Source organism: Coturnix japonica, chromosome 6, assembly GCF_001577835.2.
Source record: "Coturnix japonica isolate 7356 chromosome 6, Coturnix japonica 2.1, whole genome shotgun sequence".
Lineage (NCBI taxonomy): Eukaryota > Metazoa > Chordata > Aves > Galliformes > Phasianidae > Coturnix > Coturnix japonica.
In genome coordinates, this window is record NC_029521.1 from 16,527,118 (window position 1) to 16,551,192 (window position 24,075).

Consider the following 24,075-nt stretch of genomic DNA (forward strand, 5'->3'; position numbering starts at 1 on the left):
CTGTCCCCAGCCATGGCTGTGATAAACCTCCTCTTTTAAACCTCAACACTCAAACCCCTGTGAGACAACACAGAGGTGATGGGTCCTGCTGTGCTTGTTTGCTTTGCAGCCTTTCAGAGGCAGCTCCAAGTACAATGAAGACCCAGAATAAATCCCACTGAACAGGAACACTTTCATAAATAACCTAAGCTATATAGCTTGCAAGTCCTCAAACATTTCTTCATCTCTGCAGCCAAAAACATGTGTTTTGTGTTGCTTCACATATATCTCTCAGTATCTATCCTCAAAAACTCTCCTATAAATTGTTCACTAGGCTTCAAAACGCAGCAAGCAGGCTCTTTGATCTGTGTCTTGAACACCAGGTGAATCAATCACTGCTGCGTACACCTTGTTTGCTCCCACGCAGGGTGAAGTTACTGGTCCCCTTTGCCAGAAAAAAAGGGCAAAAAGTCAAATGTTTTTGATGGATGGATAAATGTCTGTGGGCTGACCCTCCTGCGCAGAGCTTGTTTATACTGCGAGTTAGCAGCACTCCCTCCTCTGCTAGATGATAAAATACTCCATCCCTCCCTGTGAAATATGCTCCAGACCAAGAGGCTGCACATGAATAGTTGATCTCTTTGTAAACGTCTTTTCCACTATTGCACTTTCCCCATGGTGACAATTCTTCTCTTATAGGAATAAGCAGAGCACTATTCTTGTCCTGTGGTGTCAAATAGGTGTCCAGTACTGCTATAGACCCACTCTGAAGATGGATTTCACTCAGCACCATCTTAGCTTGTAGCATTTACCCTTTGAGTGATTCATGTTAATTCAGGTTACAGCTTGGGTGAGTAACTTTCCTGATTGAGAGTCTCCATTGGATTTCTCAGGTGATGTGTAGACTCACTGACAGGCAAGAGGGATGAATCACCCTGGGCTGAGCTTTGCTGACCTGCTGCATGCTGTCTGCATCGAAGCTCCCTGCCCGTTTCACCATTCAGAATGGAGATGAATCAGTGCAATAGCAAAACTAGGAGCCTCTCCTCTGTATTGACACAGTGCTCCCATTGGCAATGTCATCAGCTCTCAACACTGAGAGCCTGCACACCCTACACACTATAGCATGGCTGCCATTGATCCCAATGGGAAAGCTCATCTTAGCAATGATTTGTCAGGGAAGACAGGGGGATGCAGAAGCTGGAAAATGGGAACTGCAGCCTGAGGCAGCTTGGCCAGTAGTCCACAGACATGGTGTGACAAGCCCAGTGGTGGGGAAGGAGTTGGCAGGTTTGGGGAGGGGGCTCCAGTCTTTGTTCATGGGTCCCAAGAGCAACAGAACTGCTGATCCAGAGAGAAAACATGATTAATTTCATCCCTTCTGCTATGCAGCAACAGGCTGAGTCTGTTCTGGAGTACCCCATGGGTAGTCTTTCTGCGCCTGCACCATGCCTGTGCAGTTACGTGTTGTATCCCCTGGGCTCTGCACTTCCTTTTAACCTGTGATTTGGGGGCTGGACTTCTTTTGTTACAGTCCACTGCTTTATGGTGGGGGTTCCTGCCTGTGTGGACTGCATGGGTGGCTCATGTGACCAAACTAAGATTTCCTGTCATTGCCTGAGAGACCAGGTTAGGCTCCAAGGCTTGAGTCTTGCCTGCAGGGAGCATCCTATAAGGCATGAGGACTGCAGCCCTGCCAAGGCTCTACTGGCACTGTGGTACTTTCCAACTCTCAGTCCCACTCCTGCTTCAGCCCTGATACCATTCACTCTGCTACCAGCAAATAAATGTCATGGGCAGCTGAAAAGCAGTGAGACCAGAGGCAATAATTGCCTCAGGGTTTAGCAGCACCTTGACCCCAGTCTGATCTCTCCTGATGTCTTCTCTCCTTGCTGCATTCCTGCTTTAGCTCTGCTGTCATCCTACTGAAGAGCATAAATTTAAATCATACAATTAAAAGTAATGCTACTAATAGCAATGAACAGAGGGGAGAGAGTTCCACTTGGGAATTTTCTTATCTCTGGCTTTTGAGTCTCTTTCTGCAACTTTATGAGCTGGGAATGTGTTTTCAATGGGGCTTGCATGAGTACAACATTAGTCCACTGCTGGGAAAGCCTCAGAGCCAAGAGTCAGACAGGCAACCATACAGGGGAAGGGGTGCTAATGCTGACATGTAGGGATACCTTGTTCTGATGAGGGCAGCTAACCTGGGCTTGGGGAAAGCCTTGAAGGTGTCACAGGACTAGCAGCCCCACTCCACCCCACTGTTATGGACTGGTGCTGGCCTCAGCTCTGGGATCTTCCAATCCTCTCAGTTTCCACGGGATCCATGTGGTGTCTATCACACTTCTCTTGCTCAGATAGTAAAACTTTATGGCATCTTTCATCATCGCCTTGCAGAGGGCTGGATGCAGCCTGCAATCTGCAGGGAGTGGACAGGCTGGTGGTGGGGTCCTGCTGTCCCCTGCTGGCAGCCCCACATGGTTGTGGCACTGCCTGGGTGGCAGCAGGGCATGGCAGACTGCAGGAGAGTCACCTCAGCATGCCAGGCAGGGGCAATGCTTAGAGAAACCAAACAGAAACCTTCTCTGATTCCCACCAGGGCTAAACATCTCTTACTGCTGTTTCTCAGGGCAAGGTGTGTACTACTAAGTGCAGACACAGCACAGTGGCCATGGTGGCTGTACTATTACAGCGTGACTAAAAAAAAGTGTGAGAAGGGAGGGATGAAAGTGGGGACTAGCATTGCTATGAAATGCTAACATGGCATAAAATCCTCTCAGCTCAACCCATACATCATTGGCAGCAGCCAGTAAATGTGAATCCTGGCTGGCAGCCAGGGTGCAAATGGCAAGCCTCTATGCGCGGAAAGTAGCTTAATGTGCAGTGGAGACCACTGCTATCAAGGCTTCCAGAACAGGCTGTGCTGGCGCATAGGTTTTACAGTGTTGGTTACAGGCTGTTAAACCCCTTTAGGTCATAAGTTCTCATTCTTTTTTAACTGCATAAATTCACTCCTAAAATCCTCACAGAAACACATACAAATGGCTCACAGCTTCACTGAGGGTATCAGCTCCCCACTTGAAAGGAGGTAGAATGAGAGGAGATCCCTCTGCCAAGCAAGGTCATGCTTATATGAGGTTACTTCATAGGAGCAGTAGCCAAAAAGCTCCTAAACTGAAGGAAAAACTGGTAGGCACTGAGGATGCCTGTCCTGCTCACATCATACCTTCCCCCAGGTACCTGAGTGAAGAAGCACTAATGTACCTCTGAGTGGAGAAGGTGGAGAAGACCTTAAGTCACCTGGGCAAGGGACTCCTCAGGCAGGGGACAAAGACTCTCAGCAAATCAGGGGTAAGCCCACTCTGATGCTGGGAAATGGCTAAAAGAATGTGGAAGGGAGACAGGAGGTTCAAATCATTAACGTATTAAGTTACCTTTCCCAGATAGACTATGTTCCTCCATCACCACCCCCACCCACAAATTTACTTTTATTTTAAACCCTGAGGCTTGTTGCTGGCAAAAAAGGAAACTTTGCTGTGAAGGACACCCAGGCAAAGTCATTTGATTTCTGGTTGAGAGCTCACTGCAGTTGGATGTGAGCTCCAAGGTGATCAAGTGGTGCTCCACCAGGCGACCATGCTGGAAGGGTGGCAGGGGACAACAAGGGTGTGCACAGGGCCCCACTGTTCAGAGCCAGACACTGAAGAAAACTCCCAGGTCAGCAGCTTCTTCAAGGCTGGGCTAGTGTCTTTCAGCAATCCTGAATTTCCCTCTGCTTTCCTTTGGTCTATGTACTTATTTTTTAGCTTTCATGTTTTTAAAGAAACACCTGTAATTCAACACATCAAGGTTAAAAAGGAAAAAAACAAACAAACAAACAAAAAAAACAGTAAAGAAAAATGCTATTTGCAGTCTCAGGGTTCTTCAGCCAGTGCAGTGTTTTCTGGAGTCATCAGCCAGAGGAGCACAGAGGCCATTCCTGCAGCATGCCAGCTGCATAGGGCAGGGAACAGGACGCCAGTGGGGCCTGCACCCCTGAGGACTGTTCTCCTGGCATGTCCTGGTTTATCCATCCCTCTTGAGAAAGAAGTACAGGCTCCCTGTTGAGCCGTCAGCTGTGGAGTTCCTAAATCCCTGTTTCTTCCAAATACATGCTGTGGGGCAAGTCATGGAGAGGGAAATGCCTGTGTGCAGAGCCCATGTACAGCTCGCACTGGCAGGAGGCACAATGAGGGCAGGACCACGGTAATTTGCCCAGCAGATGAGCTCACTGTCATGTGAAACACAGCCCATTGGGCACCAGTGTCCTCACAGGTCTCCTGCTGTGCTGCGGGAGAAGAGGCTGTGCCCAGCCTGGCAGCAGGTGGGGACCAGTGACCCTCATGAGATGCGCTGTGCTCAGTAGAACATGGGGTCACGAGTAGGCGCACACTGCCCCATCTCTGCCTTCAAAGTGGTGAGAGCTGCTGCTCCTCGGAAGCACTATGTCCCAGAGAGGCAGGCCTGGGGTCCCGGTGTAGTCTGTCAAAGCCAATACAAGGAGGCCAGAGTGCATACACATAGCCCTCCTCTGACACCACTCCACATGCCAGTGGGAACCCAGTGCAAATGGCTGTGGTGCCACTGAAAGGCTGGGGAGCCCAGGAGCCCCTCCATCTACCATGAGCCTGCTGCTCCCTTGCCAAAAGCAAGCATCACCCTCCTCACAAATAGTTAACCTGCCGGGAGCTGCACAGCACTAATGACTTCACATGCATTTAATCAGCTTGGGCTTACAGAGCTGCTGCCTCGGAGCAGGAAAGCCACGCGTGCACCCCAGTTGCAAGGTTGCAAATGCTCCCAAAGCCGCGCCCCCCCTTACCAATCATTAATCATCACCAGGCCGACAAGCGAGGGGGAAAAGGCCAAGTGTCTGCAACCCTGAAGCAGTGCTGACCGGATCTGTGCAGTGGAAGCTTGCTCTGCCCCTGTCGAGGTGGACAGTCCTTTGGGAAGGTCATCAGGACCCGCACACAAGAGGCTCAGCCTGCAGCTGGAGGTCTGAAGAGGGAGCTTCTGCTTAACTGGCATCACCTCCATCATCTTCACCATGCGGCAGGAAGGATTCTGGAGTGCCTTGGAGTACACCTGCCGATTGCTGGGCATCACCACTGCAGCAGGTAGGAGCTAGCTCCCTTTCTTTGCTACTAAAAGAATACGCATGGGGGCTCCTGAACTGCTCCTGAGCCTTTGGCCAGGTGTGGCCACTGTCCCATGCTGCAGAGGGGGTGAGGGAATTTGCTCCCTTTTGCTTTGAGACACATCAAATGAGAGTGCCGGGTGCACAGGCTGTGTGGAGAAGACGAAACAAAGTGCAGGTGGAAAAGAAAGACAGGTTATTTTCTTGTAAAAAAGAAGGGGAACGAGCAAAACATGAGTGGGACTGAAAAGCAAAATACATAGGGTGGCACAAAACTGTTGGGCTGCCACGGTGGTGCAACATCTCACTCATTCAGAGTTGGGCTGTGGTGGACATCCTTGCCTCACAGCATGTCTCTGGGTGGAACACAGCCAGGGCAGGCATGGTGAGCTCTGGGGCTCACTCTGCTACTGCTGCTGACTCTCTATCAGGGGTCAGGGCAGTCAGAATTCTGCCTCAGTTTCCTCATTAGCAAAGCAGAGATCAAAAGGCTCAGCTTGCCTCATGGCTGGAATTGTGAACAGAGGTTCCTGATGAGAGGTATCTCAGGTGCCTGTGTCAGACTCCAGGAATTTTGGATTTCAGACATCGCTTGGTAGGTCACAGCAGGCTCTCCCACCCTTGCATTTCCTTTATCAACTGCAGACATTTTGCTCAAGTCAGGGACTAAGCAGAAAGCACAAAGGTCAGCTGGAGAGCACACAGGTCCCCAAGGGCACTCAGAGCCCTTCTGGGACAGTGGAGGCTGTGCTCCACAGTATTCTTTATAGACCGATAGCGTGCAGTGGTTCAAGTCACTGAGTGTGTATGAACTCCCAGCACATTGTATTGAGGTTGCAACAGACAGGAACTGGCACACAGCTTTAACCAGTAAATGCAAATCTGTCTGTCTCCATACTCCCCAGGCCCACATGAGCCCGCACTGATCACTCTTAAAGCTCCAAGCTCACACAGATCTTCCTGGGTGAAAACACAGTCTTGTTGCTGTGTGAAAACCAAAACTAGAACAGTAAAACTGCAAGTAGCTTACAGTTTGGAAGAGTCTTAATAGAATATAATCTCTTGACTGTTTGCTATTTTCCACTCTCTGAATAATCCATACCTCTTCCCATAGATCCTCTTGAAACCAGCAGTGCAGTCCCCTCAGCTGAGCAGCTACAGAGCACAGAAAGCTGCACTGCCAGTCTCTGTACTTTTCCATATCTCCGCTCTGATGCCTTCCCACTATCAACTGGTTTTCCCAAAAGGACAGTGAAGGAATGGGAGGTGCCCATGATTTATTCTTTTGTGTCTCAACGGGGTAAGAAAACAGCCTGATGCAGCGCTTAGTGCCTGATGAGGTGTATGAGGTTTTCACATGAAATGGAAACCACGCAGAATGGAATCCCACAGGCTTTGGTTGAATAAGAATAATGAAAGGGAGAAGAGAGCACATCAGCCTCACTAATTGATCCTGAGAAGGCCTGGCCAAGTCCATAGGCTGCTTGCAAACACAGACTGTCCACAAAATGTAACCCTTTCTTCCCCCAGGACCTTGGAGTGCAATGGGGCTTCTTGTGCAGGATGTATCAGACAGTCCCACTGCCCATTGGCTCATCAGTGAGGAGCAATCAAACCATCCCACAGATCACTTCTGTGTTGGGGGTATCTCCGTAAACAGGAGATTTTAGGCCTCGTGATTTCTGCATCCAGAGAGTCTTTACTTATTTCTTAATTCTCATGCTTTCAACCATTTAATTCCTAATCATGTGCCTTTAACCACATGATTTGGAGAAGATCCAAATCAAGGCAGCAACAAGCCCAAACAAACACCTCAGGATCAACCCTTTGCTTTTTGCAGATACTTCACACAAATAGCCTTGCAGATAAAGTAGAAGCTGTGCAAAATCAGGAAGATTCCCCAGGCAAAGCAGAGACTAGAGCTGTTGAATTCTGCATTTGTCTGTGGGGAATGACTGCATTTGTATGGAAAATGTTAAGGTTGTTTTATCACAGGATAGCAAAGGACAGCTCCTTGCATGTAGGACTGTACAGCTTGGTCCCTTCACATCCCTCTGAGGATGCTGATATCCCTGATTTGCTTGAGCCTGGAAAGACAGGATGTGGGCCCCATGTATTCCTCTGGAAGCAGGAGTGGTCAGCACAGGAGATCAGCAGCTGCAAGTGACACAGTAAGAACCAACAAGACCACAGCATCCAGGTGGAGCTTGGCTTGGCTGGATCAGCACAACATGCTCAGGCACAGACCCCTGGTACTGGCCCACTTCATAGGCATGAGGGGGTGGTGCTTGCCTCTCTGCTTGTGAGCTTAGTACCCTGCTTCTGGGTGGGGCATAGCCACAGCTCAGGTAATGTCATCAGAAATCTGGAAATAAAGCTTTCTAACTCCAGTGTGTTGTTAGAGTAACCATAGCCAACTGGTACCTCAGGCCTTGGCCATTGTGCACTGAGTGTTGAATCAGCTCTCTGTAGCTGGTGCAAAGCATTTATTTTTCTGTACTATTTTGGAAATACCCTTGAGGGATGTTGAAGGAAAGTTTGCATGCCATAAAGCTATTGGCCCCCAGCAACCAGTCCTGGAAGGACTTTAGCCTTGCTAATACTCTTAATCCCACTTAAACTGACTCCCCAGTGTGCCGCACTGGCTGGTGCACTGGGGGGATGTTCATTCCTTGTTTTAATCTGCCTGCTCCTGTTACAGGTTTTTCTGTTTGGCTAGCAAAGGATTTTAATGCCATGGCTACAGCCCTATTTGAATGCAACTGGCACGGTTTCCCTATCCTGCTTTTGCCTTACAGCCATGTGTGGGGTGCAGCAGAGTTGGTGGGCATGGAGAGGGTCAGTGCAGAGAGGCCCCAGGAGAAGCCCATAGAGGTGTGGGATGAGGGGCAGGAGCAGATGGGGAAGTGGAAGCGAAGTCTCTGCAGCAGTAGAGGGTGGGGACGTGAGACAGACACCACTGCTTACCTCTGTCCAAAGCTGTTATTCTCAGAGCACATCTTCCCAGGTCATGCAGCAGCAGAGCTGCCTGTAGGGATATTGCTGTGCTTGGTTCCTGGGCTGTACATCAAGGTCAGCTCTCAGCTCTGATCTCAGGGTTCCTGTATCAGCTTGAGTCACCAAAGATGCAGAGCAGAAGCAGCGGCACCAGCGGCCACAGATAACAGGGCATGGATGCTGGGAGCTGATGGGACACTAGGGAGTCATAAACTGAGCTAGCAGTCAACATCTTTGCTGCTTTCCTTTTCTAGTGCTGATCGGCGTGGGTGTAGAAACTCTACAGCGAGGGCAGTTCAAAAGCCTGGCTTTCTACCTGCTGTGAGTATTTTTACCCTTGCACTCAGAGCTAGTAGAGGTGGCACAGTTGATTCCTCCACCAAATATAGCTCCAAACTAGCCTGCAACAGCAACAGGGAACAGGATCAAAGACTTTGGGGAATTGAGATCTCCCTCATTAGGCTTCCAAAGAGTAAACTGATCCTGTTAGTGAGGATGACCCTCTCCCCATACTAATGTAGATTCAGGCAGGCCAGAATTGACACTGGCTGCAAGGTAACCCTCCATGGGCAGAAGGTCTTGGGCTCTCCTCCATAAATCAGCCAGGTAAAGACTGTTCAGACCCTAGTAAACAGTCTTTGTTGTGACTGGGACAGTAAATCCCAGCCCTCTACGCCCCTTCTTCCATCTGCAGAGAATGCTTCAGTCCAGCAGTGCCTCCCTGACAGCTTCACCTTTCAGTTTTTCAGGGGTTGCAGTTACTGTCTGTGAAGGCTTCTTCTTTCTCAGTTTGTTCCTGGAGATGTTCTTCACGTGAGTAGACCCTGTCCAGTCTTTCTCAGCCCTTGTGGGACTTGCCCAGGGCAACCTGTCATTTACAGGCAACATCAGACCTGTCAAGGCTGCAACTGCCACACCAAAGGTCCCGCCCCTACTGCCATAGCAGTAGTACAGAGGGGAGATGAGTGGGGTCATGTCCACACCCAATCAAACACATTTTACCCCAAACTTGTGCCATAATCTGCTGAGTGTCAGTATGACAAACCCTAGTCTGCAGCATCTCCTTATGTAGTCACAAAAGGATCCAGCAGAAGTTTGAGTTAAAATGTAGAAAATCCTTATGCACTTCTGCTAACTTTCAGAATAAACCCAAAATCTCCAATTGCTAGGAGACAACAACCTTAATCCAACTAGTATGTACAAGCATGCCCAGAAGGGGTCATGTATGGTGCTGACTTATTACCTCTGCCCACCACACTCAGGGTTCAGATTTCATTTAGCTTTCCTGACCAAACCACCAGTTTTTCTTGGCAAACTGGAGCGAGAGTCTGAACCTTTAGATAGGTCATGGTTAGGTCCAAATCCCCTCTCCATGCACTTGGTGTACAAGGACTTCTGTTTCTCTCTCCAGATATGAGCCTGACTCTTTGGCACATTCCTGCTGGAAGCAAGCCAGACGCCCAGGGAGTTTCCAGAAATTCCTGGGGTACACTCTGCTCTCGGTGGCTTGCTTCTTGCATCCCGTCATCATCTGGCATGTTACCATACCTGGTGAGGAGCCTGTGCTGGGGTGGGGAGTGGTGCAAATGAAAGAGAAATGTGGTCTGTTGGGGACAGCGGACTGGTAGACCCACAGATGGTGAGGATGTGTGCAGTGCTGAGTTAGCTGGACCAAACAAACACTCATTGGCTAGGACTTCACCTTGGGCCAGCCCTCAACCTACATATCATTCTCTCCAGGGTCCATGCTAGTGCTCACTGCCTTGGCCTACTTCCTGCTGAGCAAGAGGAGAAAGACCCCAGGGCATAAAGAGGCGCATCCTGAAGCAGGCCAATATGTGGACCCTTCAGCCACCATGGCAGCCCCAACCATTGCTGGTGACACAGAGCAGACCTACACCTTCCACGAGGCCCAGAGGGAGCAGCATTGCTCACTGCTGGGCCACATGAAGAGCATCCTGAAGGGCAGCAGGGACAGAAGTCTGACCTCTGCAGCTGCACTCCAACCAGAGGTCCCACCAGCCCCACGCAAGCAAGTGCACTTCCAGGAGAAAGTGGTGCAAATAATACCTTCTGTCAGTGAAAGCCTGGATGACGTGGAGAGTGAGGCTGAAGAAACCACATCAGACACAGCACCCATCCTCACCCCTCCTGATACCCCTGTCGTCCTTTCTCCCCTCAGTCCCACAGGACTGTTTTGAGGACTCACCAAGAACAAGGACAAAGCAGGCACGCTTGTACTGGTGTTCCTCCATGATATTCAGGCATCTGATGGACCTCATGCTATGGGCAGTGCTGCTACAATGACTAGACTATCACAGCCTCCTCTGAGCATGTTATGGCCTGGCAGGTCAGCAGGAAATCCCACAGGCCAACCCCGCTGCTAGCATGGAGGATGAGGGGTGGAGTGTGCATCATTTATGCCCCAGCGTGGAGGGGTGGCCCTCCCTACCCTGTCTGGTTCACCTGTTCTGCAGGGACTGCCTGTACAAAGCAGGCCTACACCTGGTGAAAGGGTCTATAGTGGTCTGTAGCCCTACAACACCATGCCCACGGAACAAGCCATGGATTGACCAGCCTATTGGAAAGTCAGTAAGATTTCTTCTAGGGAATCTCTCCCTAAAGCTTCATGCATTATCTATTACAGAATGACACGCCAAAGCAGCAGCCCCTGCCTAATATCACAGCCATGGCATTTGCTTCCCAAGAGGCAGCAAGAAGGATACCATCATCCTCTGAGCAGCCTCTGTTGGGAACAGTTGTCTTCTGACTGTCCTTGTTGTGCCTGGAAGAGCTCACGGAAGCTTGGAGTTATCAAGCATTCTTCTGGAGCTAGCACTTAAAAAATGTTCTTTTTTGAGACATGCTCTGAGCCTAGCAGGGGAGTCACCTCCCTGCAGGAGCAGGGAGGACACTAGGGAGCCCTCTGGAGCTTTGGGATGCTGTAACACCTCAAGTTCCAAAGTTCAGCACTGCACTGTTCGGCATAGCAGATTGTGTTAAATATGGGCCCCAGAGAGCAAAGGCAATAATAAAGTTACAGTGCTGCCTCACCGATCCCCTCCAATCCTGGAACTCTTCACTTATGCCTTAATCCTATTGTATCCTCTGCCCTTTGAGGACTATTTACCTATAATAAGGCATTTGTTTTCTTCTCAGTCCCTCAGGTAGGATTTGCAACCTCTCTAGGGTTCTCCCAGAGCAGTACAGGGTATATATCCCAAGACTCTTTTCTCTGCTCCTGGCTCCATTAGCAAAGGGACCTACAACTAAGTCTGCTCTTGCAGATGCCATCTGCAAGGCTCTCTCATTGGTACTGGGCAACTCTTACGGCTGCATATGGGAAGGAGTAGGGCAGTAGGGTTTGCTCAGACACTGGATATGAGCGCTGGAGTGGGTGAGTGAAACTGCCCGCAGCAGCAGTTGGTCTCTTGCGCTCAGATGTTCCTACAACCAGACATGAACAAAAAAAGCTTCCTGTTCCATCACTGCTGTTTGAAATGATAACTGCTAACTGATAAATGATAATCTGCTGTATATACTATGCAGAGATTACAGAATTCTTCCTTCCAGTCACACAAATTAAACCTCCATTCCAAAATAACATGCTGGAGGAGAGTCACATACACCCCTCTCCACTTCTCTAAAAGTCTGTTCAGAGACATCTCCTTGACTCAGTCACACATCTGCCCATTACACAGAGGTAAGGGTTATCAAAAAGGCAGAACTCCTCATAGATCAACCAGTCTGCTGGTTAGATCAACATGATCTGCATGGATGAAGATCATGTTTATGCCACTGCCTCTTACTCAGGACAGCCTAGGTACACACAGCCAACCTGCAGCCAAATGTCAACCATCTGCCCTTGCACAGCAGTCCCACACCCTATGCCTGTAAGACAGCAGAAGCAGATGACAAGGGGAATAGCAAAGGAGTAAGAGTGCTGGGGGTGGGGAAAAACAAATTTCACCCCAAATTTTATTGTGCTGTGAAATGCATTTATAGAGTTCTTAATCATTAGCATCTGCAGAATTAGGCCTTTTGGTTTTCACGCGTGTCCCTCTAAAGCCCTGTTCCAGGATTCCATTGGGAAATGAGACTGGGAAAAGCTGCCTGTAAGGTGGTGGATCAGCCTTACTGGGAATTCCCCTGGGCAAAATGCTCTTCCATATCCCACCAATCTAGGTGCATTTCTTGCCTGCTCTCTTGTGTTGGTCTGGCTCTTCTCCATCCCTACAGTTAGATGCCCTAGAAGATGAAGGTTGGCAAAAATCTGTTCATCTCTTTCTGTGTTAAACCACTCAATCAGTTAAAGTCCATCTCTGACTCACCAGTAATTCTGGGAATAGATGCTCCTTCAGAGGCAACCAAGCCCTAGCCCAAAACAGCCCTGAAGGACACACTCCCATCACGTAGGCTGAGCTGCTGCTTCACATTACCTTCTGTAATGTACCCTACCATCCATCCCATCCCAGAGCTATTTGCCGGCTCCATCAGCTGACAGAGCTCATTAGCCCAAAGTAAAAAAAAAATAAAATAATAATAATAAAAAAATAATAATAATAATTAGGAAAAAGAAAGTAGGTGGTTGTCTTCTGGGGTTAACGAGCCAAACAAAATCCATGGAAGAAAGGGCCAGCCACAAAATTAAGAAGGCGAGGGAAACAAGAGAACACTTTTCAAAGGCATCAGACTGTAGAGCAGCTCAGCTGTGCAAAGAAATGTAGCCTCAGGAGTTCCTTAAAATCCCAGCATAGATGGAATGCTCACCCTCAGGGGGTGCTGGATGACCTTGTGGAGACTGCTTACTGAAGTGTTCATTTATCTTTTGGACCCTCTTTCTATACCTTATTATGAGGGGCACCTAGGGGGCTACTGAAAGCACCAGAGGCAATGGAGAGTTGGGGGGTGGGATGTCAGCATGGAAAACTCACTGAGGCAATGTGATTGCAGGAAAAAAAAGAGAAAGAACTTGATGCAATCAACTGTGAAGTGCAGTGATACCTGAAGTTGAGTTGCCTGAACTGTCAGTACACACAGCATCACATGAATCCTCTCATATTATTTTTGCATTTATTATTGCTAATTCATAATGCAGCTAATCCACTGGGATTAAGCCTCTGAGTTGGAGTTAATTGTACTGGCCTACAGACTCCTGCGGAGTCCTGTACTGAAAGGAAACAAGATGAATCACCCGAAAGTAGTATGTGGGCAAGGTGAAACTCCACAAGGTAACTCTGACAGAAACAATTCCAAAGTTTCCTCCAAAGACCTTCCTGCTTGAGTTAAAGGTTGCTGGCTTTGCATGTATCGGTTCAGTGGAAAATCATCACAGTGCTTTTTGACAGCAACATCTTCAGCAGTAAGCCCTGGTGCTGGCATCAATGGCATTAGCAGCTCCTGACTCAGGGCTGAGTCACGTGCACATGCAGGAGAGAACCTGCCTCCATTCACTTATGTGAATCAAGAAATAAATGCTGCATGCTGACATACCTGCAACATTACCACTTCACAGCCCTACACATTATCCCATTACATTCACAAGCTTCTCCTATGCTTGAGCCAGAAGTTTAGGTCCTGTTTTGGATGGACTCCTTCACTTTGTGATGTTCAGGGAGTTACAAGGACCAGAAACCAGGTCCCAAACCTGCCTGGTGTTCCTCAGAGATGTCAGCTCCCTCCTCATCTTGGAGTGGAGTGTGCAAGGGCAGGAATCTGGCTTCTAGCTACCAAACACCAACCTCCATACCACAGGTACAATAGTTGCACTTAGGTTATAGCCTAGTGAATGATTAATATACCTTTAGGAAACTAATTCTAGGCAGCTACTCACTCAGTATATGACTTTAATGAATCCTGTTTTGGTGTTGTAGGTAAAACACCAGGGATGTGATTTCACAACTAGCTCTTTGGATTACACACTAATAGGCCAGATAAAGGAGGCTATACGGCAGCCACACCTCTGAGAAGGCAAGGCAATGAGTGAAGGTCTTTTGTAGCTAACCTGGAGATGTTTAAGGCCTTTGGCAGATTCAGTCTGGAGATGTGGTCTCTCAGTGCCAAAAACAGCTTAACAGTGTCTCAGTGTTCCAGGCCTGTGTAACTTTTGATAGCTGTTTTGCCTGTACAAGTCTACAATTCCTTGTGCAATACTCCCAAAAATGTTATCTTACTCATAAGACTGCTGTCACTGACGGCCTTTGCTTTATAAACAACATCTAATAACATAAGCAGTACTTAAGCAGCACTTTCAACCATGGAAACACAGGCACAAAATGATAAACCATATTTTGTTCTGTGTTCTGCAGCCACAGTTGAGAATGTCTCAAGTCAATTAATTACAACATTGCTATTTCCTGGAACAGCAGCACATGCAAGAGTTACTCCAGCAGCAGGGAACATGTATCTTTTTAAAAAGGTGCCATAACAGAGCAGGTGATAGTAACTATCCAGCAAGGCAAAAGCAAACGCACCACATGAATTTGTACTGCCAGAGAAATGTTACTGCAGACACTGTGCAGTTTCTGACATGAAAAGACACCCTGCTTTCTTGCTACCTGCTTGAAGTTATCCGTGATAATAGTGAACTACTGCAAGTTCGGCTTCAGCTGCCATCCCAGCATTTCCCACGGTTTCCATTCCTGCGTGGCTGCCACCTGCAAAATACAGTTACCCGAGGCTGTGTAGAGCTACCATATAAAGCTTACTTTTGTTACTCAGAATTATTAGCAAAAGTAGTAGTTATTTCTCCAAGAACAGCTAAGGCATGAAAACAGCTTAAAAGTCTAAAGAAAAATCAGCTTAGGCAATGTCTTCTAAATTTTACATAAGACTGTAATAATTCAAATGGGCCATTCAGGTGGCTTTCTTTTCTCCCTAAAAAGGATAGGATAGAATCATAGAATGGGTTGGGTTGGAAAGGACCTTAAAGATTGTCCAGTTCCAACCATTCACCTTGGGCAGTGTTACCAACAACTAGATAAGGGTTTTAAGTTTATAAAAAATGATATGTCAGACAAGCATACTGAGAATAATGAGTTGAATGAGATTAAGGCTAAAGCCAGTCTCAAGTAGAAAATAATCAACAACAATTTATTAATTTGAAAACACACTTCCTTAAAAAATCTTCTTGTGAAATTGAGCAGGTGTGTATATGTTTATATGGCTTAATCTCTACACAGGGCAGCTCCTAAGAAGTTGTACTGCAGCCAAGTAGGCTTTGTTTTTTTATACATTGTTGTTTACTTTTTTTTAAAAAAAAAAAAAATCTGATTTATTCAAAATAGTGGTGAGAAAATTTAAGTAACTTTAAGTTCATGAGTCTATAAATTTATTCTGTCTCCCATGCATGAAAATCAGTCAGAAAATAATTTTACCACTGACATCTCAGAAATCAAATCTATTACATGACTGAAATACAGAAAAAAGATCTGAGACACCAGGTTGCATTTGTTCTATTAAAAAAATAAAAATAAAAATAAATCACATGTTGATTTTTGGGTGGGATAGATGGATCAGGAAACAGAGCAGATGAAATGAAACATAACTGGAATAGAATAAAATAGAATAAACTTCAGTAAATATAAATGTAATTCCAACTTATGCAACACTTCGAGCATCCACTACTGAAGAAGTGGAATTGTTGAGGACTGCTCCTGAGCCAGACCTGAAGTCCAAGGATAAATTACTGATTCTGCTTTAAAGCTATGACAGTTTCTCAAATGTATTTTTTCCCCAACATCTGCTTGCCTCTTCCATATGACAATAAATAAATAATGAAAGAAAAAAAAAAAAGAAAGAAAAGAAAAAGGAAAAGAAAAAGAAAAAAAAAAGAAAAGAAAAAGGAAAAAAAAAAAAGAAAAAGGAAAAGCTGGTACACTGTATGGTCTGGAGAGAGAAACCAATAGTATGGCATGGAAATGTTACTTCTTCAGATTGGCAATCTGATTTAATTTAATAAATTCTGTGACCAGAAGCACTGGGATTTCACCTGGGGTTTTGGTATATATAACTACCTGATAGGATGTAAAGGTCTATGGTGGACAGCAGAAAAACAATGACAAGGTAAGAAAACAACTGTGAGGATCATGAAGGCAGAGCAAAAAAATTGTGCGCAGAAAAGCTGAGAAACAGGAGGAATGTGGGCTTATGAATGGCTGAAGAAGGATAGGTAGAGGAGAAAACATAACAAAATGTTGATGGATACACAAGAAAACATTGAGAGCAGAGGACACCAATAGAAGTGCAAGGAAGACTGAAGCACAGAAGAGCAGACAAAGGACAGGAGACAAGCTAGGTCAGGAGCCTCACCTCACAAACAAGGAGAGGTTAAAGGAAGACTTGCTTCGTTCATCCAAAGCTGAAGTATGGCAACATATGTTTGAATTTGAAACTCCAAATTGTATTGCATAAATTAGGAGTGTTTCTTTCCTCTTCAGAGGCCAGAAGGCAGACTGAAAAAAGCAAACATACATCAAGCATAAGCATGTCAATACATGACATTAATTAATTAACCTGTATAGCTTTTTTCAACATCTTCTTGATTCTGAGATGGTTTAAACACATTGTGCAAAACTCCTCTGCTTCTTGCAGCATAGCTGCATGGTTTCATGGGAGGAACAGTGGGACAAGGTGTGCTACCTCACTGCAGACCTAGGTGACAGAATGGTACACAGAGACAGGGTGTGTATGGGAATGGTACATTTTCATGACACATTTGCAGCAAATCAGCCTTTCCTCCAACCATTCAGGAGATACGATGCCTCATCATGCCACAATCATATTTGGCAAACAAGGCTTACATAAAATGACCTCCCCTATCTCTTATGAATAAGCAAGACAAACATGCCTTACATGGTGCCTGCTATGCAGTGCAGAGAACCTGTTATTTAACTCTGTGTTACTCCAGTAAATCCACATTGTTTTGGTGGGAAGTATCAGGATAACTGCCTCCAATTTGGTGCACTTACACTACTGACTATGATTAGGAAATGAATGTATGCTTGCATGGTAGCTGAAACACAGTGCATTCGGTTTTTCAGAGGAAGTAAGTACTCTGGAATTAGCACATGAATAGCACTAACTTCTGCAGCATGTGCTCTTCACTTCCCCACACAGACTAACTCTCTAGGTGTTGTGCAGATGGGTGAAAGCACAATGGTCTGTTTTGCGTGTAGTGCATATTAGGAAACATACCATGATCAGAAATTTCTGGCATAAAAGTAGACATACCACTCAAGGTAATTCCAAAACCAAGTATATCAATAATAAAGCTAAAAAGAAATCTAACCTGTGCAACGTGAAAGTTCTGGATACAAAGATATAAAATTATTTCTTACATATTCTGAATTATAAGGAGAATATCAGGCCCTATCTGCTTATAATTCATATGGGAAGCAGTCAAGGAGCAAGCCTGGTAGAGCTCAAGAAAACTGGACAATGCTCTCAGACAAACTGTCTAATTAAGCAGTCCTGTGTGGAGCCAGGGGTTGGACTAAATGATCCTTGTGAGTTTCTTTCAATGCAGGATGTTCTATGATTATATAAATATACTTGCCATGTTTGTAGTAACAATGACAAGCTATAATTTAAATTACAATGTCTTGATGATTAATAAATATACTTATTAAACTGCTAGGACTTTATTGAAATGCTGGTCAGTATTTCCCTTAAAATTGGTGCTCACAGTCACATGAGGATGCTGGCCTCAGAGTCATAAAGAAAACCTTGAGAACGAGGAGCTCCAAATGAGGCAGGTGAGTTTGCTCATGGCTCTGAATGCTGAGAACTGGCTATTCTATACCACCAGGAAAAGGAAAAACTGTTCAAAATTTCCCTTGTAAACAATCTTCCATTTTTAATTTGTGTTTTCTGTAATATTCAGCTACAAACAGTAAACAATTTGCAGACAGCAGGTACTCAGAACTTTAACTAGTTTATGCCCATCAGTCTTCAGAGGGAAAACTTCTCCACCTGAAAATCTGGTTGCTGCTTCATTAAAACCAAGGGGAAGACACCTGTAAGCCCAGTTTTCATTCTTTACTAATATTTTTGAGAACAAAATAACCTTGAGCAGATAAGGATAAAACACATGTACCTCCAAGCATGATCTGAGAAGAGGATGGTTCATATACACTGAATGCACACAAAGCCAAGGAGTAATGCCAGGGGCAGGTAGGAAACCCAAGGACATGTAAAACTAAGTGCTTAAACCTATGCTTGGTACTTTCTGTTGCTGGTTCAACACTTACTGGTGCCTGACACAGCTCCTCATATTGCTACACTCCTCATCTTTGCCCAAGGTCTCACAGGTAGCAGAGTCTAGGGATTCTGGAAGACAGAAAAAGGAAGGGGAAGTAGATCACTGGTTGACTTTCTCTAGTATGGTCCCTCCAGTATAAGTTGTCATTTATGTGGAACAGAAACATTATGACTAGAAGGCTGTACGCACACAACATGTATTGCACGTACACCCTGTATTAATGATTTCATCCACTAGTAGTTGACAGTTGATGTACCACACATAGAAATATGTTTGACATAAGCAAACGTAGCTTTGACTTTATTTTCCTCACAAATAAGCTCCAGGGTGTAGTTCCCTGCAGCACCAAATGAAAAAGTACAGACTAATCATCACTGAAGCCATGGCAAAGCTGACCTGCTCCACATCCCTGTCAACAGTGGACATTTCTGCATGTGTAACAACCTCCATGATGATGAACACCTGTTTTATACTGCACATTTCCTGTAAGGCTAAGAGTGAGTACATAACATCAGAGGAACTCATTTATGCAAAACATTTCTACATCTTTACATTTGTGCACGTCTTTGAAAACAATATAGCTCTAAAAAATCATTTTGCTTTGCAACAGCACAGTCACTTCCCTATACACAAAGGCAGTACAAACCCAGCACCAGCACAGAACCATACAGTTATTTTAAGCCTAAGGGAAGATGGTTTAGCTGTCGTCCTAAAGAAACAATGCTCAGGGGATTATCCTCTCTGCGTGTCTGTATGCTCACTGGCAAATTTGAGCCCTGTGACCATTTCTCACTGATAGCAGCACATTCCTGGCCAAAAATGACTAAGTCTTCATCTGTTTCATGGGGGGATGGGGAAAAAGGATAGGGTGACCAAGTAGAAGAGAAGGACTGCAAGCATTTGTAATCGTATCTTATCCAGCATCACTGAGAACAAAGATCAAGAGAAGAAGAGCAAGAGAAATACCCCTGTCACTGGAAATGTTGAATAGCAACAAGCTGCAAGGTACAAATTGGTAAGAAACCAACATTTGCCATATCTAGTGCTCAAGGAACAATTTTCCAAACACAGAAGAATTCTGATGATTAAATGAAAATTTTGAAAGCATTACTAGCTGCAAGAATCTACCTGTCTGTTAAAAAACATCTATAATTGTTACTTTTTCAGATATTTATCCCTTTATTTTAAAAGAAAATACTTACAGAATCACAGAATAATAGAATCCATAAAGTTGGTAGGGACCTTTAAAGGTCACCTAATGCAATTCCCCTGCAATGAACAGGGACATGCACAGCTAGCTCAGGTAATCAGAAGTCATTACTGACTTCTCCATCTCCAGCAGTTCATTCGCCTAAGTCTCTGCCATCACAACTTGTAATAAGAATATTTTTGTCTTTATAGTTCATGTGAATCAATTCCGATATCCCTTAGGCCAGGATTTTAACAATGATTTTCACGTAGTTATCAGTTACTTACAAGCATTTGGAATGAATACTCAGATTAACAGAAATACAATTTGAAATACAACTCAGACACTGTTCAGACAAGTACTAGGAACAGCCTGTGCCCAGAATCCTTGCAGACAGAGGTGCCAGCTGGACAAGGGGAAGGAAACAAAAGTCCTGGAAGCTGGAGTGATTTAGGCACAACAGTGATAAACAGCTCAGTGTCCTACTCACTAACCCCAGCTCAGACTACGGCCTGTCCAGAAAGTTCCAACACAGCCATCATGTGAAGGAGCACCTGAAATTGGTCCTGAATTTTATTTGTTCTGTTTCTAGGTGGCATTGTGAAACTGTGGTGGTAACGGTATGTTAGAAGTACACTTCCTTCAAATAGCAAGAGAAAGAAACATTGTTGACACAAGAAAATTGTACCGTGTAGACTCTTCATCTGTTTTTGAAAAGTATCAACTTGGGTTCAGCAGAAAAATTTTTCTTTATAAGAAAAGCTTGTTCTGAAAACACTAACTGTGTTTGGTATGCAGCTTTGCTATTTAAAGTACATTCTATAGATAAGGTTTAAACACTTCTATCATGTTGTTTTCCTTACAAAAGACCAAAACAATATTCTAATCCCTAAGTGCAAAGTAATCATCTTATTTTATTACTATTTTAAATTACTTTTATGGTGGACTAATTAACGTGGGAAAACTAATTTTGATACCCACTCCAGGATGCACCCAATTCAGTTCAGCCTGGGCCAGTTAATAGTGTGCCAAAACACCAGTTTCAACAGAGTACAAAGGATCTGTGATGCCATCAGCACTGGTGAGGCTGCCCCCTCAACTACTACGTTCAGTCTGGGGCCTTCCGCTTCAAGACAGACAGTAAGGCCCTGGAATGTGTTCAGGGAAAGGCAGTGAAGCTCTGAAGGGTCTGGAGCAGAAGTGTAATGGGGAGCAGCTGAGGGAAATGGGATTGTTCAGTCAGGAAAACAGGAGGCTCAGGGGAGACTTTATCTCTCTCTACAACATGCTGAAAAGAGGCTGTAGAGAGGTAGGGGATGGTCTCTTTTCTCAGTTAACAGATAGAACGAGAGGTAATGGCCTCACGTTGTGCCAGGGAAGGTTCAGGTTGGATATTAGGAAACATTTCTTCTTAGAAAGAGTGGTGATGCACTGGCACAGGCTGCCCAAGGAGGTGGTGGAGTCACTGTTTCTGGAGGTATTCAAGAAAAGGGTAGGTGTGGCACTGAAGGACATGGTTGGTGGGTATGGTGATGATGGCTGGCAGCTGGACTAGATGATCTTAGTGGTCTTTTCCAAACTTAGTGATTCTATGATCTCCAACTCTCCCAGCAGCCTCTTTCAGTCTCAGGGCAAGCCACTTACTTTAAATTGTACATCTAAAACCACTACTCACTTTCTACTACCCATCTAAACCTTAAAAGCAGATGGAAAGCTCCTGTAAACGCCAACACAAACCTGACTTGAGCTTTCTGCCCTTTCCCCAGGTGGCTGAGTCTGTAAGATGTGTGGGCAGGAGTGCAGCACTTCCTAGGCACTGGGAGATGAGGTGTCACCAGGTGTGCAGCATTCCATTCCTCCCAAGCTCTGCCTCTTAGACTCTTCACCTATGTTACATAAAATATTCATAACTGCTGATTCAGAGTTATCTCAGTCATCACTTCAGAACACTGTGTCACTCAATCTGGTCACTAGAACTTGTCCAGACAAGACCATACTATATTCCTTGACAATGAGCATGGGGAATATCTTTCAGGCCTCACAGATGTGGGGAGACTCCCTCACTCAGGCAGTGCCAGTTGAACACAGCATATCACGTTTTGCACTTGTGTCCCATTGTGCATAGACTCCACCTGAAACTCTCCCTTTGCTTTTGTGAGGCGAAGGGTCCATTACAGGCCCCAAAGACTCTGCCTGACCACCAAGACCCAGTTGTGCTGGGAGCCAGGATTGCCCCACCCCAGGAACAGGAGAGGGGTGGGAGGCTGAGGGCAGACCTTGCCCTGCTGGAGAATGCAGTTGTCCTATAGACAGCATGGAGAACACACTAGTAGCCCTTGTTCCTAGTTCTTACTGTATTTTGCTCAGTCTTGACAAACAACTCCTCACACCACTATGACATGAAATATTTTTAGGGCTGCAACAGTACATGGAGGGTTCCTTCTGTTTTTGCTGCTGTGTCTCCTTGGAGATGGCTGGCCAGCAGCTCACACAAGAGTACAGCTGTTACTCAGCTAAACATGCCATCCTCTAGGGAATACTCACTTTGTGAACACTTTGATTGCAAATATAACAAATAAAGGAAAACGCCCTGGTACTATTCTTGCAACAGCATTAAATTGGGGAACAACATCAGAGTTGAAGAATACAAGAAAAATATACCACCTGTTACTCGTAGGTAGGCCATTCCAGTTCAGCCCAATGCTCCTTGAAGTCAGAATCTCTTTTTGATGTCAGGGGAGAAAATAACCCAGCAAAGCTCAAGTAGTATCTTCTATATCCAGTAGCTCTAAACACTGGATCTAAAATATTTAAGTAATTCATTAAATACTTCATTTGCCAACAAGTCTGTAATAAAAATGTGAATTTAAATGATATCTTAAATTATGCACACCTCTCAATCTCCTATCTGCAGTTTTGATGAGATGACCAAGTTTGATCTTCCAGCAGCCAAAAACTTCATCATGAAGAAGACTGGACAGGAAAAACTATACTATATTGGTTACTCACAAGGCACAGTCATTGGTAAGCTACACACAGCAGGCCAACACTTCAGGAAAAGTGTCTTTACAAGAGTAAAGCCCACTTTAAGACACTGAATATACCTGGGCTTTTTATCAGCTCTTTGCTGGAATGAAAAACACATGATGAGCTGTTTTCAGCATGTAGGCAGGTTTAATGTATTGTAAAGATGATTAAACCTAGGGGGTCAAATGCACCACAGCTGTAAACGCTTCAGCTTAGAATTGTACCAGAAATTACTTTGAGCCTTTTTGTTCATTTCAAGATTTAAGGATGTGCCCAAACACAGCTGGTTAGCCTAACAAAAAATAAAAAAAACACCCCACAAACAAAATAGGAGGAGGATGGAAAAGAAAGAGAAGTTGGCCAGTTTGTGGTACCAAAAAAAATAAATAACAGGGATTGAGAGGAAGGAAAAGATCTGCAACTCCCAACAGTATACCAAACACATGTACTTACACAAAAGTGTTCATTTATATTTAAATGAACTCAGGAGAAAATTGCAAACGCAAAACATATAAATTAATGTCTCTGAAGCAGGATATAAGACCATAAGCTAATAATACAAGGAGTAGAGGTACTTCGTACAAAACTTGACTGAAATGCAGCCTCTGAAAAACTAACAGGGCTGCCTGTACCTCTGAGATAGCAGAATAGTATAAATAAATACTGAAAAAAGCCTGAGGTACAAAAATTATTTTCTCTTCACTTTTTCTTTATTCCTTCTGCTTTCATTGCTTTTTCAGCAGTGCCAGAACTGGCTCAGAAAATCAAACTCTTTCTTGCTTTGGCACCTATCACTGCTATTAACTACGCCAGAAGCCCAGCAGCAAAGTTCCTTTACCTTTCTGAAAACGTGCTGTGGGTTTGCAGTGTCTTGGCTTCAGGTATAGGATTATCTACACTTGTCTGCATAGCTCTTAAAAGGAACATATAGAAGGTATAGCGCTTTATAAAGTTTACCCATTTGCAGGTAGGTAGATTCACCTTATGCTTATAGTCCATAAAGGTGATAGGAAAATCTCTTCTGTAGAGCAGTAAGGTAATACTGGAACAAGTTACCCAGAGAAGCACAGCAGCGCAGACCCCCGAGATTTCCAGCATCCCTCTAGAAAAAGCCACAACCAGCCTGGACTTTTTCTACTTGTAGGAGGACTCCAGATGAAACTTCCACAAGGTGCTTCCAGGCAACATATTGGTGGCTTCACAAACCAAATTAAAACTTCCTCTGAACTTCAGCTTTTAAAGGAATGAGAGGAGCTGAATGTCTGAGGAGCTGCCAAGCTACCTACCAGGTGCTGGCTATCAGTAATTCCAAATTCACAGCCATAGAGGATACCCTGATCCCAAGAGCTATTACCTCTCATCAGGTATAATTGTTAACATCTTTTAAAGGTATGCCAGCTGTGTGATGATGTGCTGGGAATGGTAGGAAAAAATGTTTCT

At 45.1% G+C, this 24,075-nt stretch overlaps 1 protein-coding gene and 1 long non-coding RNA gene across 2 annotated transcripts; one reads left to right on the top strand and one right to left on the bottom strand.

Annotated features, from left to right (window-relative positions):
- Positions 1 to 4,758: 4,758 nt before the first annotated feature.
- TMEM72 (transmembrane protein 72) lies at positions 4,759 to 11,225 on the top strand. The gene is made up of 5 exons (XM_015866867.2): positions 4,759 to 5,141; positions 8,413 to 8,479; positions 8,900 to 8,971; positions 9,570 to 9,709; positions 9,899 to 11,225. Exons 1-5 carry the CDS (start codon positions 5,072 to 5,074, stop codon positions 10,357 to 10,359), a joined length of 810 nt encoding a protein of 269 aa, XP_015722353.1. The 5' UTR covers positions 4,759 to 5,071; the 3' UTR covers positions 10,360 to 11,225.
- A 2,442-nt stretch (positions 11,226 to 13,667) lies between these two features.
- LOC107315923 lies at positions 13,668 to 22,642 on the bottom strand. The gene is made up of 5 exons (XR_004307795.1): positions 22,502 to 22,642; positions 22,273 to 22,409; positions 18,409 to 18,487; positions 16,469 to 16,611; positions 13,668 to 14,814 (listed from the first exon to the last, which is right to left on the bottom strand). It is a non-coding gene; the product is annotated as an uncharacterized LOC107315923 (long non-coding RNA).
- Positions 22,643 to 24,075: the final 1,433 nt, after the last annotated feature.